Source organism: Gekko japonicus, unplaced genomic scaffold (assembly GCF_001447785.1).
Source record: "Gekko japonicus isolate JY-2015 unplaced genomic scaffold, Gekko_japonicus_V1.1 scaffold1933, whole genome shotgun sequence".
Lineage (NCBI taxonomy): Eukaryota > Metazoa > Chordata > Lepidosauria > Squamata > Gekkonidae > Gekko > Gekko japonicus.
This window is the reverse complement of record NW_015170340.1, coordinates 30,478-52,380: the sequence shown is the minus strand read 5'-3', so window position 1 is coordinate 52,380 and position 21,903 is coordinate 30,478. Positions and strand designations below refer to the sequence as shown.

The 21,903-nt window shown below is 45.0% G+C and overlaps 1 protein-coding gene across 1 annotated transcript in view; it reads left to right on the top strand.

Annotated features, from left to right (window-relative positions):
• Positions 1-19,257, top strand: part of LOC107116271 (tripartite motif-containing protein 7-like) — a 23,892-nt gene extending 4,635 nt beyond the window's left edge. Inside the window, exons 3-9 of the mRNA XM_015418169.1 lie at positions 3,438-3,602; positions 5,017-5,112; positions 6,175-6,405; positions 7,183-7,205; positions 8,345-8,463; positions 17,729-17,761; positions 18,749-19,257. Coding sequence (XP_015273655.1) covers positions 3,438-3,602; positions 5,017-5,112; positions 6,175-6,405; positions 7,183-7,205; positions 8,345-8,463; positions 17,729-17,761; positions 18,749-19,257 — 1,176 coding nt within the window. The remainder of the gene's footprint in view (positions 1-3,437; positions 3,603-5,016; positions 5,113-6,174; positions 6,406-7,182; positions 7,206-8,344; positions 8,464-17,728; positions 17,762-18,748) is intronic.
• The last annotated feature ends 2,646 nt before the right edge of the window (positions 19,258-21,903 follow it).

The following is a 21,903-nucleotide window of genomic DNA, read 5'->3' as shown; positions in this document are numbered from 1 at the left end:
GGGGGTAAGCCCCCCCCCCCCACTGGCTAGGGTTGCCAAATCCGAAGTTCTTACCGGCGGGGGATCGTCCGGCCGTTCCTGGAGCTGCTGGGGGATGCGCGCGCTTCATGCGCGCGCGCCGCCAGGACGTCACCGGAAGTGACGTCACACGCTGGGCGGGGCCACGCCGTTTGAGGGGAAAACTCTTTGTTTTCCCCTCAAATGGCGTGGCTCCGCCCCCAGCGTGCGACGTCACTTCCGGGTGACGCGCACGCGGGGGTGGGGTTTCCCCCGGGCCCCGATTCCAGCGCGCCGGGAATCGGGGCTCCGAAACGGGGGATTCCCCGCCCCCCGGCTGCATTTGGCAGCCCTACCACTGGCCAGCTGATCGACAGGAGGGCAGTGGGGTCTAGCCAAGCCTGGCGTGTCTGGCAACCCTAATACATGCTTTTTTAAAAAAAAAAACTTTTTTTAATGTGTTTTCCTATTAAATAGAAAGTAACATAACAGTATAACAGAAGAGTTATACATTTGTATAGGGTATCAAATTCTTAACATTTAACCAACAATATTAGAGGACTGTGGAATATTTGATGGTTTTCTTCTAATAATGATTAATCCAAGTTTTAACAATATATATAACTAGGAATAAGGCCCATTGTGGAAATAAATACAACGAGCTCTAGAAAGAGGTTCTGGTTGGGTGCCTTGGGCACTCCGCATCAATTTGCTGTGGTGACCTCAGCAGGGTATAATGACACAGAGTCCACTGTTTTCTCCAGGGGAACTGATCTCTGCCATCAGAAGAGCAGTTGTAATTCTGAGTGATCTCCAGCCCTCCCCTTCTAAACTGGTTCAGGCAGCTTCAGATCCTGCTCCCCCTCCAAAAAGCATCTATCATATCCCACATCAACTCTTCATGATGTCTCATCCTTGCCTGTGGCTGGTTTGGAGGGTAGAGTCTACCACATTGTACCTCTCTGAGGACTCACCCCTCCTCAAACCCCCCTCTCCAGGCTCCACCCCTCAAATCTCCAGGGGTTTCCCAGCCTGGAGGTGGCAACCCTCTCTCCTTCCCAGCCAACCATCAATGTACCATTATCTGCCCCTCTGACTTCAGGTTTCCATCTCCTCCCCCCTCCCTGCAGCCTCTACCTAGGAAAAGTACAAGTCTTTCTCCACAGTGGGGACCAGAGCAGCTCACATCATTCTCCTCTCCCCCTTTCGATTTGCACAACAACTCTGTGACGTAGGTTAGGCTGAATGTCTGTGAGTGGTCTGAAATCACCCAATCATCTTCCACAAGAAGAACCTGGGTCTAGCAGAACCTACTCTGAAGCACTAACTGCTACTAGCTGTCATGGGTGGGCCACCTCAGCAGGGTATAATGACACAGAGCCCACCATTTTCTCCAGGGGAGCTGATCTCTGCTATCTGGACAGCAGTTGTAATTTGGCATGATCTCCAGCCCTCACCTGGAGATTGTATCAATATAAAGATACCGTGAATGAATTACGAACAAAAGCAGAAAGATTATATTGTACAGAACAATTCAAACAGTTTTAAATCTTTGTTAAAGTTAGCAAACCCTTATATATTCTTAAAGAGCTAGGATCAAAAAGTACTTGATACAAAGGGAAAACTCAAATGAAGTCCACAAATCCTTTGTATAAAAAAACTTCAGGAGAGCAAAGGTTCTACGTCTTGTATGAGCAGCAGCTATACATGGCTGGCTTCACTGCTGCGTTTACGTTTTGCTTCTTCAGATAGCTGGTACTCTTTAACTGTGAAACTGAAAATATACTTCTATGTAACATCCACTATATTACAACATATTTACTACATCCCCAGTTATCAGCACATACATACTCACTGACAGGGCTATTTTTGGGCAGGAACACACAGGAACAGAGTTCCGGCTGGCTCCTGAGTTGGCCACACCCTGCAGGAACTCATTAGCATAACAGGCCACACCTAACAGCATAAACTCATTAGGATTGACTACATTAGGGGTGTGTGGCCTAACATGCAAAGAAGTTCCTGCTACAAAAAAAGCCCAAGGTTTTGACAACAAACAGAATAAGAAGCAAAAGGTGGGTGTAGCTGGATGACCACACTTCTGGTAACATGTGGGTGTGGCCTAATATGCTAATGAGCTGTGCGGTCAGGGGTGTGGTTTAATATGCTAATGAGTTTCTGCTGTTGGGTGTGGCCTATTATGTTAATGGGTTCCTGCTGGGCTTTTTCTACAAAAAAAGCCCTGCTCACTGAAATAAAGTTTCAACAATTCTCCTTCAACTAGTTTTCCATTCCCTCCACTGACAGGTTCTCTTTCTGCCGATTAGGCTTCTACAATAGTGGTGGTGGTTAACACACAACATTCACCATTAAGTATGTTCTGACAACCTGGAGTCACAATATTCCTGTCAGTGGAGTGAATGGAAAACTAGTTGAAGGCCTTTACCAAAGGGGGGGGGGGGCTGCCATGGAGGTCTTAATTTTCCCTCCTCCAGTTTCCCCATCTCTTTCTTCTGTCAGTGGCTGGGTCTGTGCTCAGAGTTGGCTGGTTTAGAAGTCGGGATCAGGAGCTCTGATTCTAAGTCTCCGCCATTATTGTGTGATGCTTCGCCTCATCAACCCTAATACATACTTCGACTGCATTGGTATAAACATAATTCAGGGTGGATTATGTCCATCTTTATACCAATTCAGTTGTAAAATTTAATTTTAAATATTTTTTATGGAGGAAGGGTAGGGTTGCCAGGTCACTCAAAGTCCCCAGCTGGCTGGTAGGCAGGAAAGAGCCCCTCCAAATTGGGAAACCCCTGCCAAACCAGGGGGTCTGGCAAGGAAGGGGGCGGGGCCCACAAAGTCTAGGGCCCACAAAAGTCATAATGCGGCCCTGCTCAGAACTCCCTTTTTTCTTCAGTACTCCTCTAACAGCTCCCTCACAAAGACCAAATAACTCCCCCCCCCTCAACTCCAACAGAGGACAAACTCATAGCGGTACACTTGGTTACATCCAAGAAGAAGAAGAAGAAGAAGAAGAGATTGGATTTATACCCCGCCCTTCACTTGGAGTCTCAGAGCGGCTTACAAACTCCTTTCCCTTCCCCTCCCCACAACAGACACCCTGTGAGGTGGGTGGGGCTGAGAGAACTCTGACAGAAACTGCTCTTTTTCAAGGACAGCTGTGCCAGAGCTTGTGACTGACCCAAGGTCACATCAGCAGGTGCAAGTGGAGGAGTGAGGAATCAAACCCGGTTCTCCCAGATTAGAGTCTGCGCACTTAACCACTACACCAAACTGGCTCTCTTTGATCCAGAGAGAGAGATGTACATGTGTGTATATATATATATATGTATATGTATAACAAGGCACTAATTTTATCCAGTTATTACAAGGCGAGGTACAGTTCTGAGGGAAAATGAATCTTATTTCTTCCTTTTGGGCATCAGGCAGTCGTGGCAGCCAGAAAAGGGGGAGTTTGCTGGAAGCACCAGGAGCCGCTGAAGCTCTTCTGCAAAGACGACGAAGCCCTCATCTGTGTGGTCTGCGACCGATCCAAGGACCACAGAGCTCACGAAACCCTTCCTCTTGCGGAGGCCTCCGAAGAGTACAAGGTAATTTTTTATAGTTTCAATTTTAATTTATAGACCGCCCTAACCCTGAATACACACAGCTCGGGGGCGATGAACAACATAATGATAAAAGCGTTCATAAATAATAAAACAATTTAAATAATTCACAGATAAAAACATTCTCAGATGGTGTTAAAATTTCAGATTCCAAGTTTTATCACTGCCCCACAAAAAGGTGGAAAGGGGCAGGAAGAGAAAAAAAGAGGTAGGAAATCAACAACATGGAGGATGGTGAGGAAGAGCCAAGGATCCTCCCCTTCTTGGTCTCTTTGCTCCTGGTTAGGTAGTTCACTAGGGCATTGCTTCCTTCCCCCTTGCTGAAATTCACTTGCTCTCTGGCTGTCTGAACATCTGACCAGCCAATGGCAGGGCCGAGCTAGGAGGGAGCAGCTAACTGTCTCCCAGTTTTAACATCCACACCCCACATACTGTTTTCCCAATTTCAGTTGCTGTCCTTGGGCTGTTGTTTGCCTCAGGGCTGGGGGAGAATATGCGCAGGTTTGGTACCTGTCTTTATGTGGGGGCCCCTCGCACGCAGCAGCTGTGAGGTAGCTGTTTAAATCAGAAGAATAGCATTGGGAGTTGGGGGTGGGAGAGCTACGCTTGAACTTTCCTTATTCTGAGTCAGACCCTTGGTGTGTCTGGGTTCACTCTGACTGGCAGCGGCTCTCCAGGGACTCAGGCGGAGGTCTTTCACATCAACGGCTACCTCTTCATTTCAAGTGGAAATGCTAGGCCTTGAACTCGGGACCTTCTGTTTGCCAAGCGGATGCTCCATCATAGCCGTGGCCCTTCCGCTGCACTGTGGAAGGAAGAAATTCCCTCCTTCCCACTGCTGTGGTTGCTTCCACACAGAACTTTCCCTTCTTTGACGTGCTCTTACTTGGAAGATCATCAAAGAAGGTTTGGGAAAGGGTGGACCAGAAAGTATGCATATCCACATATACCCCAATCCAGTGCCGTTTACTCTCCCACCTGGCATCCTCCCCTGCCCCCCAGTGAGCTTTTTGCTGTTTTTTAAAAAATCCTCACTACTGGGAATATTTCTGTATTGTTAACACAACATAGTGATGTACTGACTATGTATAATTATTTTTCAATGCAAAACCTCCCTCCTGTGGCAGGGGTGGAACGGTGGGCAAAGCATGGAGTCAATCTCCCCTGAGGAGTCAGTGTGGCCATTGGGAATATGTTTGCATTGAACTGGGGGGCCAGTCTCATGAGAAAGCTCGCTGTGTTTAGCATTTGGGAAATATTTTTAAAGATCCTGTTACAGACATGGGGCAGTTAGATCTAGTTTGGCCTTTAATGGCAGTTTTGCTTCTTGTATGTTTTATAGTAAACTTCTAAAATGGAAAAAAAAAAATCTCAATTTTGCCCCCCCCCATCCCCCCAGGATCAGTTCTGCAGCTGTCTGGAGAGTCTGAAGAGAAAGAGAGAAAGCATTGTGGCATATAGAGAAGATGTGGAGAAGGAAAGCCAAGACCTGCTTGTAAGTGTCACCGTGGCTGGGAAGTGAGGAGATTCTGGAACTAGTATTGGGGGGGAAACAAAATCCAAATAGTGGAAAAATCAACCCACGCGACACCCTCACCCCTTCCAATTTGGACATTCCTTCACAGATGGTCAGTATTCAGCAGATCCGGCCCTCAATGGTAAACTTAACATTGCAGTTACAAGCACAGTTATACCTGGGCTGGGGGTGCCACGGAACTGCACACTCTTGGTGCTCCTGGGACTAGGCGATCACCATGGGCCACCTGGTGGGCAGTCTGCCCCTGCTTGTTCATCCAGGTCTAGACCCTTTTGTTGTTGTTGTTGTTGTTGTTGTTCTCAGCTGTTTTTGTTTGTAGCAGAATCAGTTAACTCCCCAAGGCGCTCTCTGCTGTGGGGTGAATCCTCAACAGATGAACATCTGTGTCCAGGCCCCATTTGTGTGCATGCACCAACACTGCAAGCCAGGAGAAGTCTCTGAAAAGATGGTTTGTGAAAATCCGTGGTCTATGAAAACCACGAACCTATACGAACCTCCATTCTTTTGGTCTGTGCCCATCCCAAGTTGGGATACTCAGTAACATGCTGATTTTTTTTCTCCTAAAGTTTTTCTTGCCCAAAATGCGGCCAGGGGAGCTGCAGTTTAGACTGGGAGACAAAGTGAGGAGAATGGGCTTCTTAGCTCTTTTCTTCCCGGCGGTCTTTCTACTCAACTGTTGTATCTCATCCCCTTTTGGGAAGTTTGGGGGTCATCACGTGGAGGGTGTTTTAGTGGGGAAACAAACAGACTGAAGAAGCCCCTTCTATTCTCTGGGTCTTCTGCTACAGATTTAATCCTCTGTGGCTGAGATGGCCCCTCCAGGCATTTGAGTGAAATCCATGTGTATCCTGGGCCTTAAGGATGGGTCCTTGGGGAACTTTCTCTTTCCTGTGTTCACTGTGATCTCTGTGAAAGGCCGAAGTGCCCTTCCGATAGGGGGTCTCCTAAGGTGCCTCTTCCCACTACAGAGACCGGCTGTGTCCCTGACGTTGGTCTGCTTTTCTTCTCTTCCCCTCTCAGAAGCAAACCACAGGAGAGAAGCAAAAGACATTAGCCAAGTTCAGGCAACTGCACACATTTCTGGAGGAACAAGAGAAACGTTTGCTGGCCCAGATGGAAGAGGTGGAGAAGGAGGTGGCAAGGAACAGGGACCAGCACCTGGTCAGACTCTCTGAGGAACTCTCCTCTCTGGAAAGCCTCATCCAGGAGATGGAGGAGAAGTGTCAGCAGCCAGCCAGTGATCTCCTGCAGGTGAGAGTATGGCAGGAACAGACCAGGTACCCCTTGGGGAAAAGGCTGGCTCCAGGCCCTTTCTCAGCGTCTCCTGTTCTCTAGAGCCCTCCTTTGCTCAGGCTGAGAATCAAGCGGCCGTGACTCATAATGTTGGTGGTGTGGGGAGGGTGGAGTTCTCTGATGCCTCTGTTCCAGGAAGGCATTGAAGTACTCTTTGCTGCTACATCCCTTGTTCAGAGGGAAAGTGGCACCATTTTAAGCAGTTTGTGACTGACCAAAGGTCCAGAGGAAGCTCTGGGGTGGCATTAGTGGAGAAGAAGGGATGGCCGTTGGTTGAGACTGCAGGGGTGGCCAAACTGCAACTCAGGAGAAGAAGAGGAGATTGGAAGCTCTGGGATGACTCTAGTTGAGAAGAAGAGATAGCCATTGGTTAAGTGATCAGGATGCTACAGGAGAAGATGGTCGATGGAGGAATCTTTGAAGTGTGTATATGTTTGTGTGTGTAATGTTTGAGCAACAGATGCAAGTAATGAGATTTGTGGGTAGCTCTTCACAACAACCAGAAATGAAGGCTGTATGCAAGATCTTCTGCAGCAGATCACCCACCTGTCCTCTGAAATGGCTTCACTTTGCCTGCTGATGTTATTCCCTCATGAAGAAGTTCTCTTGCTTTATGATAAAGAACCAGCCCCCATCCTTGAGTTGGACACACAATGCACTGTTCTCCAGGATCTGAGGTAGAGAGGGGTCTTCCCATTTTGGCCCATGGCAGTTATTGACTTTTCCCTTTTTTAGGATATCCGAAGCACCTTGCAGAGGTAAGTGGATCCCTCTCTCTCATTTCTCTCCTGATGCTGGGATGGATCTTGGTAGCATGTGGAGAAAGTGGCCCTTCAGACTCAGTACCACAGCAGACATGACTATGACCAAAGATCTCCATCCGTTTGTAAATGGCAAACTGCGGATGAACACAGTCCCCTTGGACAGGAAATCGTGCCCCCAAACAGCGGGGTGGTGGTGGTGTCAGGGTGAAGACCTGGCTGTGCATCTCTAGAAGGTTCTGGCAGAATTCTGGCGCTGAAGCAGGGGTGGTTTCATTTGTCAAACAAGCTCCTTCAGCCTTGGGAATGCACCAGTTGAGTTTAGTCACCTCAGCTCTTTCAGTTCCACAAAATGGCAGGGGGTAAATGTGACGGGGCTCAACTGGCGTCTTGGTTGGCATCTGGGCTGCCTAGAGGGCCCCTTGAGCATCTAGCTCTGTGATGACGGCTCTCCCCAATCTGGGGTGCACCGTCTGTGAGAGAGGCTACTCATGAGGAAGCAGAAGTTGGGGCCTGTGCCATCATTCCTGCCACCACAGCACAAGCTCTTAGAGGTGTTGCTCAGACTAAACTAGAGGATTTCACGGCTGCTGATTGGAAACATTGCCTCTCTGCTGTACATTTCCCCAGGCATTTTTAGAGGAGGACGGAGCATGATGTGACATTATTGGGCTTGAAGTTTCCATGCCTCCCACCAGTTGCAGGAGATTGAAAGGAGCGGAAGAAAGGGTGCTTTTGTGGGCAGTGATTGTCATGTGTCGTGCTGCAGGGCTGAGTGGGGAAATGAACCTGGGCCCAGTCCTGGCCCAGCTCTCTAACCACTGCACCACAGTAACTTCCTTCTTTCCCTGGGCAGAGGTGAAGGAGGGTAGAAGGGTTGTTGATGTTAGACAAAAAAAAATCCCTGTTCCTGTTGATGTCTGATTTGGCCTTAAGATGCTTGGTTTTGAGATCTCAAGAGTAACTGCAAGGGGGTAGACTCTTTTCTCTCTCCAAAGGGCCTCCCCCCCTGTTTCTCTGCAATCAGTATTGATCGGTGTCTCTAGGCCCCCTGCGTATTCCTGCCTTCATTTCTTTGCTCTGCTGGTGAGAATTCTGGATGGGATAGGTGGTGGCTTAACATGGTTTGTCTCCAGGTACAAAGAGAAGGAGAGGTTTGAGAATCCAGTGACTTTTCCTCTTGCGTTGAAGTGGAGGATCTGGGACTTCTGTGACATCAATCACTTGCTGGAAGGTGTCATGAAGCAGCTGGAAGGTAATAAAGAACAGCTTCAGAGAGGTCATGAGGTGAGGCCAGATATGAGTGTGGAACCTTCCAGGTCACTCACTAGCAGGGCCAGATGGACAGGGAATTTGTATGCCAATTCCAAAGGCCATTTTAGTTCACCATGGAATGTTTTTCTGATCAAAATTCCCCCTGTGGCTTTAGCACACGATTGCATTATCTGGATTTTATGACAATGGTTCTGCATTTAGATCATTTGATCATGCCCATGCATTGTTAGGGCAAATGTCAGGGCAGAACAGGCCCCCCCAAATGGAAAGAGAGGGGAGGAAGTGGACCCTTCAGGGCATCCTCACTTAATGGAGACGCCCTCCTGATCCCTTTCAGGAACGTGCCCCTCTTCTGTGTCTGTGGCCAGAATGGACCTCTCAGAAGTGGCCCCTTGGATTGAGTGTTTCATTTGGTTGAATGTGTCCTAGCTGAGCGGACAGGATGGTCTCAAGGGGGCTGACAGTGCTCTCTTCTGCAGAGGGACACCTTCTGGGTCCATTGAAATCAGTGGGCTTTGGGTTCCGGTTCCAGTATGGTGTGGCGACGGGTGGCTTTCGGGTTCCTCCGAGCCGCCCGATCCCCCTTTGTCTCTTTTGGAGCCCCCCAATGAGGGTTGGGCTCCACTGGACCTCCCAGAGAGAGGTCCAGTGCAGGGGGCTTTGTTTCAACCCCTCCTGCACTTGGCAATGCGGGGGAATCGTTACTGCCCTGAAGCAGGAGCGTCGGGAGGAGTGCAGCATGGATTCCATGTCTGCAACTAGCCGCAGCCTTCTGTTTTAAACGATGTTTGGAGTACAATATTTACAGCAACGCAGACGAAGAATAACCCTTTTTGAACCTATACAATATTGTGAGTTTGTGAGTACGCTTGTTTTCAAACCTAACAGAAGAGACGACCCTTTATAAATTTACCCCGAATTTTTGTGCCCAAAAATGGAATCGATTAGCGGCCAGAGAAGGAATGGAGGAAATATTCGTATGGACGTTGCTGTTCTTTTTGTTGAGGATTTAAAAAAAGGAAATTTGTAGGAAAGTACTTACAACCATACATGATACCTTAGATGGTTATTAAAAACTGAGTTATTTAAATTGAAATTAACTGCGTAACTAAAATGGCGCCTGAAGAGGGAATAGAGGAAGAGGAGATTGACGATAATATGCAAGTGGGAGATTTAACTGTGGAACAATTTTGAAGTTGCTGAGAGAGGGAATATGAAAAGGTGCTGAGGCAGCTTGTGCCAATATAATTGAAAAATCGCAGTGTGCAATCAGCTATGGAAAATGATGAGGAATTGGTACAGGATACACAGAGTGATAGGGAACAACAGGCTTGCCAGTTCAAGGAGTCACTTGTTGATATCCAGCCTGCACCAATGATAGATGTGGAGAAGAAAACAATGAGAAAATCCTATGTAAAGACAGAGCTAAAGAAAAAGAGACTGCAACGAAGTTTCTGTAGAGAAGGAAGAAAATGGGGGGGAAAGAGACCAAAACGATACGCTTGGAAACCCAAGGCTGAAGATAAAATATGGGACACAGAGAAGCTGAAACATAGAGAAGGGAGTTTAGAAGTAAAGTTGTGCACATACAAAGAGAGAAGATATGTGGACTCATTGAGGCTAAAAATAGGTTACAAATTCACAGGAAAAAAGCTAAGATATATAAAAGATGGAATACTATTTTTGCTGACTCGTTTAACTGGAAAAATGAAATCATGGTTTCTGCTTTAATGTGAGTCTTTAAGGGAAAGAATCAAGTTATATGAAGGGTGAAATGTTATTGTTGATTTATAATTAATAAAAAATTGCTTCTTGGCTTTTGTCTTATGAGATATAGAAATTGATTTTTATTTATGATGGGTTCTAGGTTATTTATAAGTTTTCATTTATCCATATTGTATTAAAGAATGATATAGTTTTTATGGAAGTATAATGAAAATTAAGAAGGGGTTGGAAATGTTTATTTTGGTAGATGTAATTTATTTTGGGGAAAGTGAGTATAAAATCTTGGCTATAAGGAAATATTGGAAAATGAATTGGAAAATAAAGATGCAGGAAACTTATAGATTGTGACAATGAAGAGTAATGAATAGGGATAAATATGTATAGTTATTGTATGAATAGTTGTAAGAACTTTACCTAAAAACAATAATGTCTCTTGTGAAATGATAAGATTAATTAAAAAATAAGTGTGTAGCTAAACCTTAAAAAGTGTTGTAGGAATACATGTTTAGTTGGGAAATGATTTAATTCTATTTTCAAGAAATAAGTAGTGTTGCTGTAAGTAGAAAATAGCGGTAGTCTATGTATACGTTTGTTTGGTTTTTGTGTTAATGTGGTGTGTGTTTATCATTCGTAAAACTCAATAAATATATATATAAATATAAAAATAACTCAGTGGGCTTTATAAGGGTGTCATTCTGCATAGGATGCTACTGTGATAAATTCTGTTTCTCTCCCCCCCCCAATATATATTTATTGGTATTTTATAAAGTAATTACAAGCATGGAATCAGAAACCAGTTACAAACATTATAGTAAGCCTTAACAGTAATCAGGGGGTAAATTATGTGTAGTTGAGGAACAGAAAGAGGAGGCAAAGTATGTAATAGATAAATGAGAAGTAATAGTAGTGTTATTAGAAGATGCACAGTTGATACACAGTTGAACAGCATACCCAGCAGAAGTATCACTGAAGTGACATGTGGAGCTGAAGCGGAGTGGATCAAAATTGAATCAGCTTTAAATAGGTTGGATCCATAGGTTGAATGTCATTTTTGGATGTGTGGTCTAGGAATGGAAACCATTTCTCCACAAATCCTGTTGCCTTGGGATAAATTTCCGTTTGGTGAAGACCATCAGTTATTTTTTTCATTATGAAATGGTCCCAAACCTTTTTGTACCAAAGAGACAATGTAGGGGTGGATGTGGATTTCCATCGCAAAGCTATTGTGGTTTTAGCTGCTCCTAGTAGGCTAATGATTAGTTCACATCTGATATTAGGAAGAGAGTAATCTTGCCAGTAGTTAAGGAACAGAATCTCCAGCGATAGTGGGATCCTATAGCCTGTTATGATGGTGATTTGTGAAACAACTTCCATCAAGAAGCTTTTATAAACTTGCATTGCCACCAGCAATGAGTGAAAGTGCCTATTTCTCCACAGTTTTCCCAACAGAGTGGTGAGTGTGATGATGTTATTAGTGGGTGAGGTACCACCTTGTTAGAATTTTATTATCTTGTAGTCTAGTGGAGATTACTGAAGAAGTGAACAGAGGAGGTCCATACCATAGTCCATTGATCTTGAGTCAGGGTGATGTTGCAGTCTTGTTGCCAAGGAGACTGATAGCTCAGAGAGCTTTTGCCATCTAATTGAAGAATTATATAGCTTTGCAATGAGACCTTTGCATCCTGAATCCGTGTTATTCAATAGTATCTCAAAATCAGACATGGGAGTATGTAGGATAGATGGAAGCTGGAGATGATCCATCATGTGCCAACGCTGGAGGTAAAGGTACCAGGGGAAGTTATGCTGAATTTTGCGTTCCAATTCCGATTTCGAAAGAATTCCAGTTTTGGAGGAAATGTAAATCAAGCATTAGCTTGGTGCCAGATTTGAGCCAGCTTCGGCCGGGAGGGCGGGGTAAAAAAAATGAAGAATCAGGGCTATTTTTGGGTAGGAACGGAGTTCCGGCTGGCTCCCAAGTTGGCCACGCCCAGCAGGAACTCATTAGCATAATAGGCCACACCCAACAGCAGAAACTCATTCGGATTGGCTACAATTAGGGGTGTGTGGCCTAACATGCAAAAAGCCCTGGGTTTTGACAACAAGGTAAAGAGAATAAGAAGCAAAAGGTGGGTGTGGCTGGATGACCACACTTCTGGTAACATGGGGGTGTGGCCTAATAGGCGAATGAGCTGTGCTGTCGGGGGTGTGGTCTAATATGCTAATGAGTTCCTGCTGGGCTTTTTCTACAAAAAAAGTCCTGTGAAGAATAAATAAATAAATAGTATATGAGAGTCTTTACCTGCAGGGAACCAATCTTGGTGGAGGAATGAGGAGAATTGTGAAGTCTTCGGGATCAGTTTGGCCCTATTGGAGTCCCAGATCTGGAGCATTGCAGAGAGGACATATTTTGTTTGACTGAGGCTGAACAAGATCTCTGAGGATTCCATATCACGTCATATATGGACACCTGGGAGAGCAGTGGTTGTAGTGACTTCATCCAGTAGGGTTGGTCTGTTGTCCTCAGCATTTGGACCACGTTTGACAGTAGAGATTATTTGTAGTATGTGACAATGTCTGGGTAGCTGAGTCCTCCTTTCTTGTTACGGTGCTGCAACGTATTAAAAATTTATTCTGGGGCACTTGTTTTGCCATAGGGGCCTATTGAGTGTGGATTGCCATTGATTTAATATCTTTAGAGGTATAGCAATGGGGATAGTGTGAAAGAGGAATAGTATTTTAGGAAGGACAAATGATTTGATTAAATGAAAGCTGTCCAGCCAGAAGAGGGTGAGTTTGTCCCATTTGCTTAGATCAAATTGTATTTCTTGAAGCTTCAGGAGATGTTTATGTTTCAACAAGTTGCTGAGATCTGGAGGAATGTGGATTCCAGGATATAAGAGGTAGGTGGTTGTCCATTGAAAATCATAGGATCTTTTAAGATGTTCTGTTGCACTGGGAGATAAATTGATGGGTAGAATGCAGGATTTAGATTGATTAATTTTCAAACTAGAAACCTTGCAAAATGCTGAAAGGGTGTCTTGTAGATGAGGGAGGGAATATTTCGGTTTTGTGATGTATAAAAGCAAGTTGTTGGCAAACATGCTTATTTTGAAGATGTGGGGCAGCATATGAACTCCTTGTATTTCAGAGTTGTTTCTTATGTCTGCAATGAGAGGTTCCAGGACCATGGCGAAGAGCAGGGAGATAAGGGGCCTCCTTGCCGGGTTCCCGGTGAAGTGAGATAAGATCAGAGGTCACACTGTTGACTTTTACATGTGCTGAAGGTTGGGCTTAGATGGGCTGTATTAAGCTGAGGAAATTCTCACCAAAGCCCATATGTAATAGTAGCTCCTATAGATATGAGATTTCAAGAGAGATGAACATAAGAACATAAGAACATAAGAGACGCCAATGTTGGATCAGGCCAAAGGCCCATCCAGTCCAACACTGTGTCACACAGTGGCCAGAAATACCAGTGCCATCAGGAGGTCCACCAGAAGGGGCCAGGACATTAGAAGCCCTCCCACTGTTGACCCACTGTTAGAAGCCCTCCCACTGTTGTTGGAAGCTGTAAAAAGTAAAAAGAATTCCTTTAAGCAGTGGAAAGCTAGTCACAGTGAGGCTGATAAAACGGAACACAGGCTATGGCAAATAAAATGCAAGTCTGAGGTCAGGCAGGCAAAAAGGGAATATGAGGAGCATATAGCAAAAAACGTAAAAACCAACAATAAAACTTTCTTCAAATACATTAGAAACAGGAAACCAGCCAGGGAGGCAGTGGGGCCCTTGGACGACCAAGGGGTAAAAGGAGTATTGAAGGATGATAGGGAAATGGCTGAGAAGCTAAACGCATTTTTTGCCTCCGTCTTCACTGTGGAAGATGAGAAGTGCTTGCCCACTCCAGAACCACTGATTTCAGGAGGGGTGTTGGAAGACCTGAGTCAGATTGAGGTGACGAGAGAGGAGGTCCTAAAACTGATAGACAACTTAAAAACTGAAAAATCACCAGGCCCAGATGGCATACATCCGAGAGTTCTGAAAGAACTCAAATGTGAACTTGTAGATCTCCTGACAAAGATATGTAATCTTTCCTTAAAATCTGCCTCCATTCCTGAGGATTGGAAGGTAGCAAATGTCACTCCCATCTTTAAAAAGGGTTCCAGAGGAGATCCGGGAAATTACAGGCCAGTCAGTCTGACGTCGATACCGGGTAAATTGGTGGAAACCATTATTAAGGAAAGAATTAGTAGGCACATAGATGAACAAAACCTATTGAGGCAGACTCAGCACGGTTTCTGTAAGGGAAGATCTTGTCTCACTAACCTGTTAGTGTTCTTTGAGGGGGTGAACAAACATGTGGACAAGGGGGATCCAATAGATATTATTTACCTTGACTTCCAGAAAGCTTTTGATAAAGTTCCTCATCAAAGGCTCCTAAGTAAGCTCAAAAATCATGGGATAGAAGGACAAGTCCTTTTATGGATCAAAAACTGGCTAGTTCATAGAAAACAGAGAGTGAGTGTAGGTGGGCAATTTTCTCAGTGGAGGGTGGTAAGCAGTGGGGTACCGCAGGGATCAGTACTTGGTCCACTGCTTTTTAACTTGTTCATTAATGATTTGGAGATGGGAGTAAGCAGTGAAGTGGCTAAATTTGCGGATGATACAAAGTTGTTCAGGGTGGTGAAAACCAGTGAGGATTGTGAGGCACTCCAAGGGGATCTGTCAAGGATGGGCGAGTGGGCGTCAACATGGCAAATGGGGTTCAATGTGGCCAAGTGCAAGGTGATGCACATTGGAGCCAAAAATCCTAAATATAAATACACATTGATGGGGTCTGAACTGGCAGAGACTGAGCAAGAGAGAGATCTTGGAGTTGTAGTGGATAACTCACTGAAAATGTCGAGACAGTGTGTGACTGCAATAAAGAAGGCCAATGCTATGCTGGGGATTATTAGGAAGGGTATTGAAAACAGATCAGCCAATATAATAATGCCCCTATATAAATCAATGGTGAGACCTCATTTGGAATACTGTGTGCAGTTCTGGGCACCACACCTTAAAAAGGATATTATAGCTTTGGAAAAAGTGCAGAAAAGGGCAACTCGAATGATAAAAGGGTTGGAACACTTTCCCTATGAGGAAAGGTTAAAGCGCTTAGGGCTCTTTAGCTTGGAGAAAAGACGACTGAGGGGTGACATGATCGAGGTTTATAAGATTATGCATGGGAAAGAGCAGGTAAAGAAAGAGGTACTTTTCTCCCTTTCTCACAATACAAGAACTCGTGGGCACTCCATGAAACTGCAGAGCGGTCGGGTTAGAACGGATAAAAGGAAGTACTTCTTCACCCAAAGAGTGATTAACACATGGAATTCACTGCCACAGGAAGTGGTGGGTGCTACAAGCATGGACGGCTTCAAAAGGGAATTAGATAAGCATATGGAGCAGAGGTCCATCAGTGGCTATTAGCCACAAGGTATAGCTAGGGGCTCTGGGGCAAGTGATGCTCTGTCTTCTTGGTGCTTGGGGGGGGGGTCAACAGTGGGAGGGCTTCTAATGTCCTGGCCCCACTGGAGGACCTCCTGATGGCCCCTGGTATTTCTGGCCACTGTGTGACACAGAGTGTTGGACTGGATGGGCCTTTGGCCTGATCCAACATTGGCGTCTCTTATGTTCTTATGACCCCCCCCCCAAGCACCAAGAAGACAGAGCATCACTTGCCCCAGAGCCCCTATCTATAAAGGCCTTCTCGATGTCTAACAAGAGAAAGTTTGCTTCCGTACATGAATTCTTACATGAGGAAAAAATCTGTTTCTGAAGAAAGATAACCAATACCTGACTGGAAGTCCACCAAGAACTCCATCTTTGCTTCCTTGAACGTCTTGAAGAATGTCAGGAGAGAAACAAGTAATTATCTTTGCTAGAAACTGTTCTGGAAAATTTACCTCAGCAAATGATTCTCCCATGAGCAGTTTCTTGGAGAAATGTTCTAAATCGATAAGTTCTTGTGCTGATTTGAACCAAGGGAGGGCTGAGCATTCTGGACCAAATTCTGGATGAGACATGCTGTGATGGCCTCCTCCCGTTCTCTAATCCAGACAAGAACACCCAAGTTGGGTCCCCTTCTATCCTGTTGCTCTCCAGTCTGTTTTGCCTTTCTCCCCACAGTTGTTTAAGGTGGGTTTCCCCCCCTAATTGGTAATTGACTAATCACTAACACAGATTAACAGTATAAAAATCTGTTTCCATGATTTCGAATTGTCATTTTTAAAAAATATAAGAATTTTTAAAAATCTTTACATAGATATAAGGGGAAATATGCAGCCTGACCCTTTAAAAATTCTAATAGCTCTAGCACAATAACATTATAATGATCCATTGCCAGGATTTTTTTAAAAAATAAAGTCTCTAGTCCTTTTCATGGCTGAGACATAAGAAATTCACCTTCTCTTTTGTATCTCCACAAGAAAAATTGGACACTTTTAAAAATGAATAAATGCTGGGAATTCAGAGGAACTACTAGTAGTACAGAAAGGTGTGGGGGGTGGAATAGCAGCCACTGGGAGGAGGAGGAGACAAGGAAAAGGTGGGACATTCAGAAATGCACACTTTTCAGTCCATACCGCATGAAAAAATACCTTTTGAACAATTATTTCAAAAAAATCATATCAAACAGGATTTGGGAAAGTGCAGAGCCAAAACAGTGGAAACCCCAGAAAGTGGAGGATAAGGTGACAACATTATGTGGGTCTCCCCAAAAGCCCACTCCAGGTTGGATGCCAAACCAGAACAAAATCTCTGTGTGGAAACATCCTAAGCTGCTCTGGGTTGGGTCATTGGGCTGCAGTCCTCAGCATACTCTCCGTGAAGCGAGTCGGAAGTAAGTCAAATAATTCTGGATAACCTTTTTGTTACCTTTAGTGGTTGAGTGTCAGTTTGCCAAATGTGATCCATTTTTCCCTTGTGGTCTCTCAGTCTAACATCAGCCATAATTAGGAACAGGGAGCAAATTCCTAGTAAGTGTAAACAAATTTGAGTATTTTCACACCAGTCAAAATTGGGGGAGGATACATCCCTGAAGGAGCTGCCGTGGCTCAAGTGGTTAAGACGCTGAACTGCAGGCTGTGGAAGGTCAGTAGTTCAGCAGTTCGAGACCCGGGTGCCGCATGACGGAGTGAGCTCCCGTCTCTAGTTCCAGCTCCTGCCAACCTAGCAGTTCGAAAGCAAGAAATTGCAAGTAGATAAATAGGAACCACTTCGGTGGGAAGGTAACAGCGTTCCGTGCGCCTTGGTGTTTAGTCATGCTGGCCACATGACCACGGAAACATCTTTGGACAGCGCTGGCTCTTCGGCTTGGAAACGGAGATGAGCACCGCAACCCTAGAGTCAGATTCAACTGGCTTTCGAGCAAGGGAACCTTTACCTTTACATCCCTGAAGTGGCTTCCACTTCACCCTTCAGCTAAAACTGAGAAAAAATGTTGTTAACTGATTGTTTATTTTCTGTTTCATTCCCTTCCTCAGACAATCTGAATTCTGGACTTCACCTGCAAAAAGGTACATTTCCTGCACAAATCAATTATTTATAAACTAAAAGGCTTCCCTTCACAATCTGTGTTCTTCTACTTGGTGTTTCTCCAGGGATAAGATTCCCTGGACATTCCTGTTTTGTCCCTCAAAACATCTTAATGTGGAGGTTCCCTTTAGTCCCCAGGGCTAGCAGCCACTGACAGACCTCTCCTCCATGAATCTGTCTAATCCCCCTTTTAAAGCCAACTATGCCTGTGGCCCTCACTACATCCTCTGGCAGGAGATTCCACATTTTACTCACCAGTTGATGAGTAAAGAAGTATTTCCATTTGTCAGTTGAAGCATGGTCATGAAGCCTTTGACTCTCTCTAGAAGTCCCAGGTATCTGGTTCACACACACAAAGTTTCAAGAGAATGTAAGTTCCACTCTCTTTCCATCCCCCAAGTTACCTACACTGTGAAGCACAGAAACTATTAAGGGGGTGTTTATGGTTTTGCTTTAAGGGAGACATCTGGAATGACAGGAAAGGAGGGATATATATATATTAAAACAAATAACTACAGGTTGGTTTAGGGTTTGGAGAAGGATATTTTTTGTGAATTCCAATCAGATGGTGAAATTCTAATCAGGGCTTTTGTTCATAATGGTGGATGAGATCTATGCTTCTCTCTCAGGGTGCTTTTTTGATAGAGGATAAGGGGGGACAGGCTTTATTTACCTGGGTTCTCACTGTCCCTCAAAGTCCGGGAAGCCTGTTCTTCCCTCCATAGGGCAGGGGAAGGAAGGAGGACCTGCAAGTCCAGCCAAGGGTTAAAATTAAAAAGAAGAAAAGGAAAACAGAATAAGCCACAGTAGGAGAAATTTTTAAACAACCAACCAGGTCAGGGAGATCTACAGGGAATGGACATACCTGGGACACTAGCAGTAGTGTCAGGTGGGGGTGGCAAAGAACTCTGCTGTTTGTCTCCCAGCTGAATCTGCTTCATTTCTGTCTCCTCCCCACCCCCCAACAGCAAATGTGATTCTGGATCTGGACACGGCCCATCCTGAACTCATCCTCTCTGAGGATCAGAAAACTGTGCGAGTAGGGGAAAAGGCTCAAGCTGTGCCCGACAATCCTGAGAGATTTGCTGAATATTCCTATGTCCTGGGCCTTGAGGGATTCACAGCAGGTCGCCATTTCTGGGAAATCCTTGTGGGAAGTGTGGAAGAATGGGTTGTGGGGATTGCCAGAAAATCTGTGAGGAGGAAGGGAGATGTCACCTTTAATCCTAAAGAAGGGTTCTGGGAGATGGGAAAATATGAGGGTGGCTACTGGGCTTCAATAGAAGACGGTCACCTGACCATGAGTGGGGAGCTCAAGAGGATCCGGGTGTGCCTGAACTACCTTGGGGGGCGAGTGGCCTTTTTCGATGCTGACCGAGCAGCCCTTCTCTACGAGTTCTCTGGAGCCTCCTTCTCTGGAGAGACCCTCCTGCCCTCCTTTTGGGTGCGTTTAGGAGGCCACCTCCAACTCTGTTGAGACAGTCATTTCACACTGGAGCTATTAATAAGACAGTAATATTACATAGCCAATGCTATGCTTGGGATTATTAGGAAGGGAATTGAAAACAAATCAGCCAGTATCATAGTGTCCCTGTACAAATCGATGGTGCAACCTCATTTGGAGTACTGTGTGCAGTTCTGGTCACCACACCTTAAAAAGGATATTATAGCATTGGAAAAAGTGCAGAAAAGGGCAACTAGAATGATAAAAGGGTTGGAACACTTTCCCTATGAAGAAAGGTTAAAACGCTTGGGGCTCTTTAGGTTTGAGAAACGGCGGCTGAGGGGTGACATGATCAAGGTTTACAAGATTATGCATGGGATACTGCAGGTAGAGAAAGAAGTACTTTTCTCCCTTTCTCACAATACAAGAACTCGTGGGCACTCAAGGAAATTGCTGAGCAGTCGGGTTAGAACGGATAAAAGGAAGTACTTCTTCACCCAGAGAGTGATTAACAGATGGAATTCACTGCCACAGGAGGTGGTGGTGGCTACAAGCATGGACATCTTCAAGAGGGAATTAGATAAACATATGGAGTAGAGGTCCATCAGCACTGTTCCCTCTAAGCTGTGGAGTCTCGTGAGCACAAATTCTATTTTGTGAGCTGGCATTAAAATTGTGAGCAAGTGATTTGGCTACTGCATAAATTAGTTTGCTCTGGAGTCATCCTTCCTGAGCTAAGACAAAAATGTGTGAGCCGGAGGCTAAAAAACTGTGAGCTAGCTTGCACTAACTCAGCTTAGAGGGAACACTGTGGACTGTGTGACAGTGTTGGACTGGATGGGCCTTTGGCCTGATCCAACATTGACTTCTCTTATGTTCTTATGTTTTACAGATGTTTGTCTATGTTTATACCAATGTTTCTGCAAGAAGATCAACTGTGTTATATGTATAATTGAAATAATATATTGTAACAAAAAAATCTTTTTTCCTGTTTGTAAAAATAGAATTTAAAAAGATTCCTTTTTATAGCTCTGCAGAGGTCTTCTCCAGGGTCCCAATCAGCAAAACTGATAAATAAAATTAAGTTTTTCCCTCCATTTCCCAGCATTCCCTCTTTCTGTTCTAGCTGATTTCAAAAGGCCAAGATCCCATTTCACATATTAAATAATAACAGTTCTGGACTAAAAAAGAGATCTAACTGCTAACTCCCCTTAATCTTGCCTTCACCCCCTTTTTTCTCACTCTCCCACCCCCAATCCCTGCCAGCTGTGGAGAGGAAGATGCCCCCCAGCTCATTCTTTCTTGCTTCCGGAGGGAAGACTAGATAAGACGTTTGGAAGTCATTTGTCAGCAGCCCCACACCCTTTCAAGTTTTGTTCAACACAGCTGTGGGGGCAGATGTGGAATGGGGGAGCAGTGCCAATGGAAGGGGGTGTTTAACCCTCCCCCTTGCATCCCCTTTTTGTGATGTAAGATTTCCTCCTTTGGCTTGCTTGTGTGCGTGCAGGGAGGCTGTTTTCAATGTGTTGAGATGCCTGTTTGTATGAAAGGTTTCTCTTCCTGTGGGGAGTTTCATTTTAAAACGTACCTGTGGGAGGGAGTCCTGAGAAGGCTGGGGAACGTGGACAGATACATCATAGCAAGTGACACAAGTCAATGGGAAAGAAGGTGTTGTATGCATTTTATGAACCACTTTGTACTCTGCCACTGCCTAACAGGTTTGACTTGGTAGGTGTGCTTGCTTAGTACTTCCATAATGCATATGATTCTGACATCATGAATGTATTCAGATATTAACTTTGGTTCATTTGTGACTGTTGTTTGAATGCGTGCTGGGAAGAAGGCTGAAATGCTGATACACAGTTATGCTACCCATGACCTTGCTTGTTCTGGCCAGCTACAACTGCGCATGTTTCTAATGTGAGTTAATCTAGCTAGAATGAAGAACAGTAAGCCCTCTGTAACCATATCAGTTATATAGATACAACATGCAACTTCATAGCTTCCGAAAGAAAAGTGTATTGTTCTGTTAGGAAAAGAAGAACTCTGCCTGGGAACAACCCCCCCACCCCAGTCTTAACCCAATGGGAAATGGGTGATGAAATTTGACAATGTTTGATGGAACCAATAATTCTGTTTTATTTCTCTGATGTAATGTGAAGTATAAAATGCTATTTCACCCATTGTAACACTTGAAGAATCTGTTGGGTATTCAAGGTTCCAAAACCTTTGAATCTGTATTCTTCCTTATTAATTAATAAATTATTTTTTGGTTTCCAACTCTACAGGACTGCTTTTGTGTGTTTTCTCAAATTGGCCTGGGCAAACACAATCAGGGACAGAGGTTCTGTCTTACAAAGGCATCAGGGTCTCTTCATTTTGGCAGACAAGGTGTCCAAATGGCACAGGGCACTCCCTCAGTCCAAGACAGCTGCTGTTTTCCTCTGGGCGGGTCCTTTCTTCCCCCTCCAAGTCCAGTGCTGGGCTGCAGGAAGCAGCGGTCCTTGTCCTTGGAGCGCTTCCACACCCGGACTGAAGCTTCTCCTGCTGCCTGTGGCAGTCTCTCTCTTCGCCTCTGCCATCAACCTTGGGTATCTGGCTCTTGTCCTGGACCCCGCTCTACTGGGAGCCTGACTGCTCAATGACTGGTGAAGCAGCAAGTAGAAGCTGTGGAGGGGG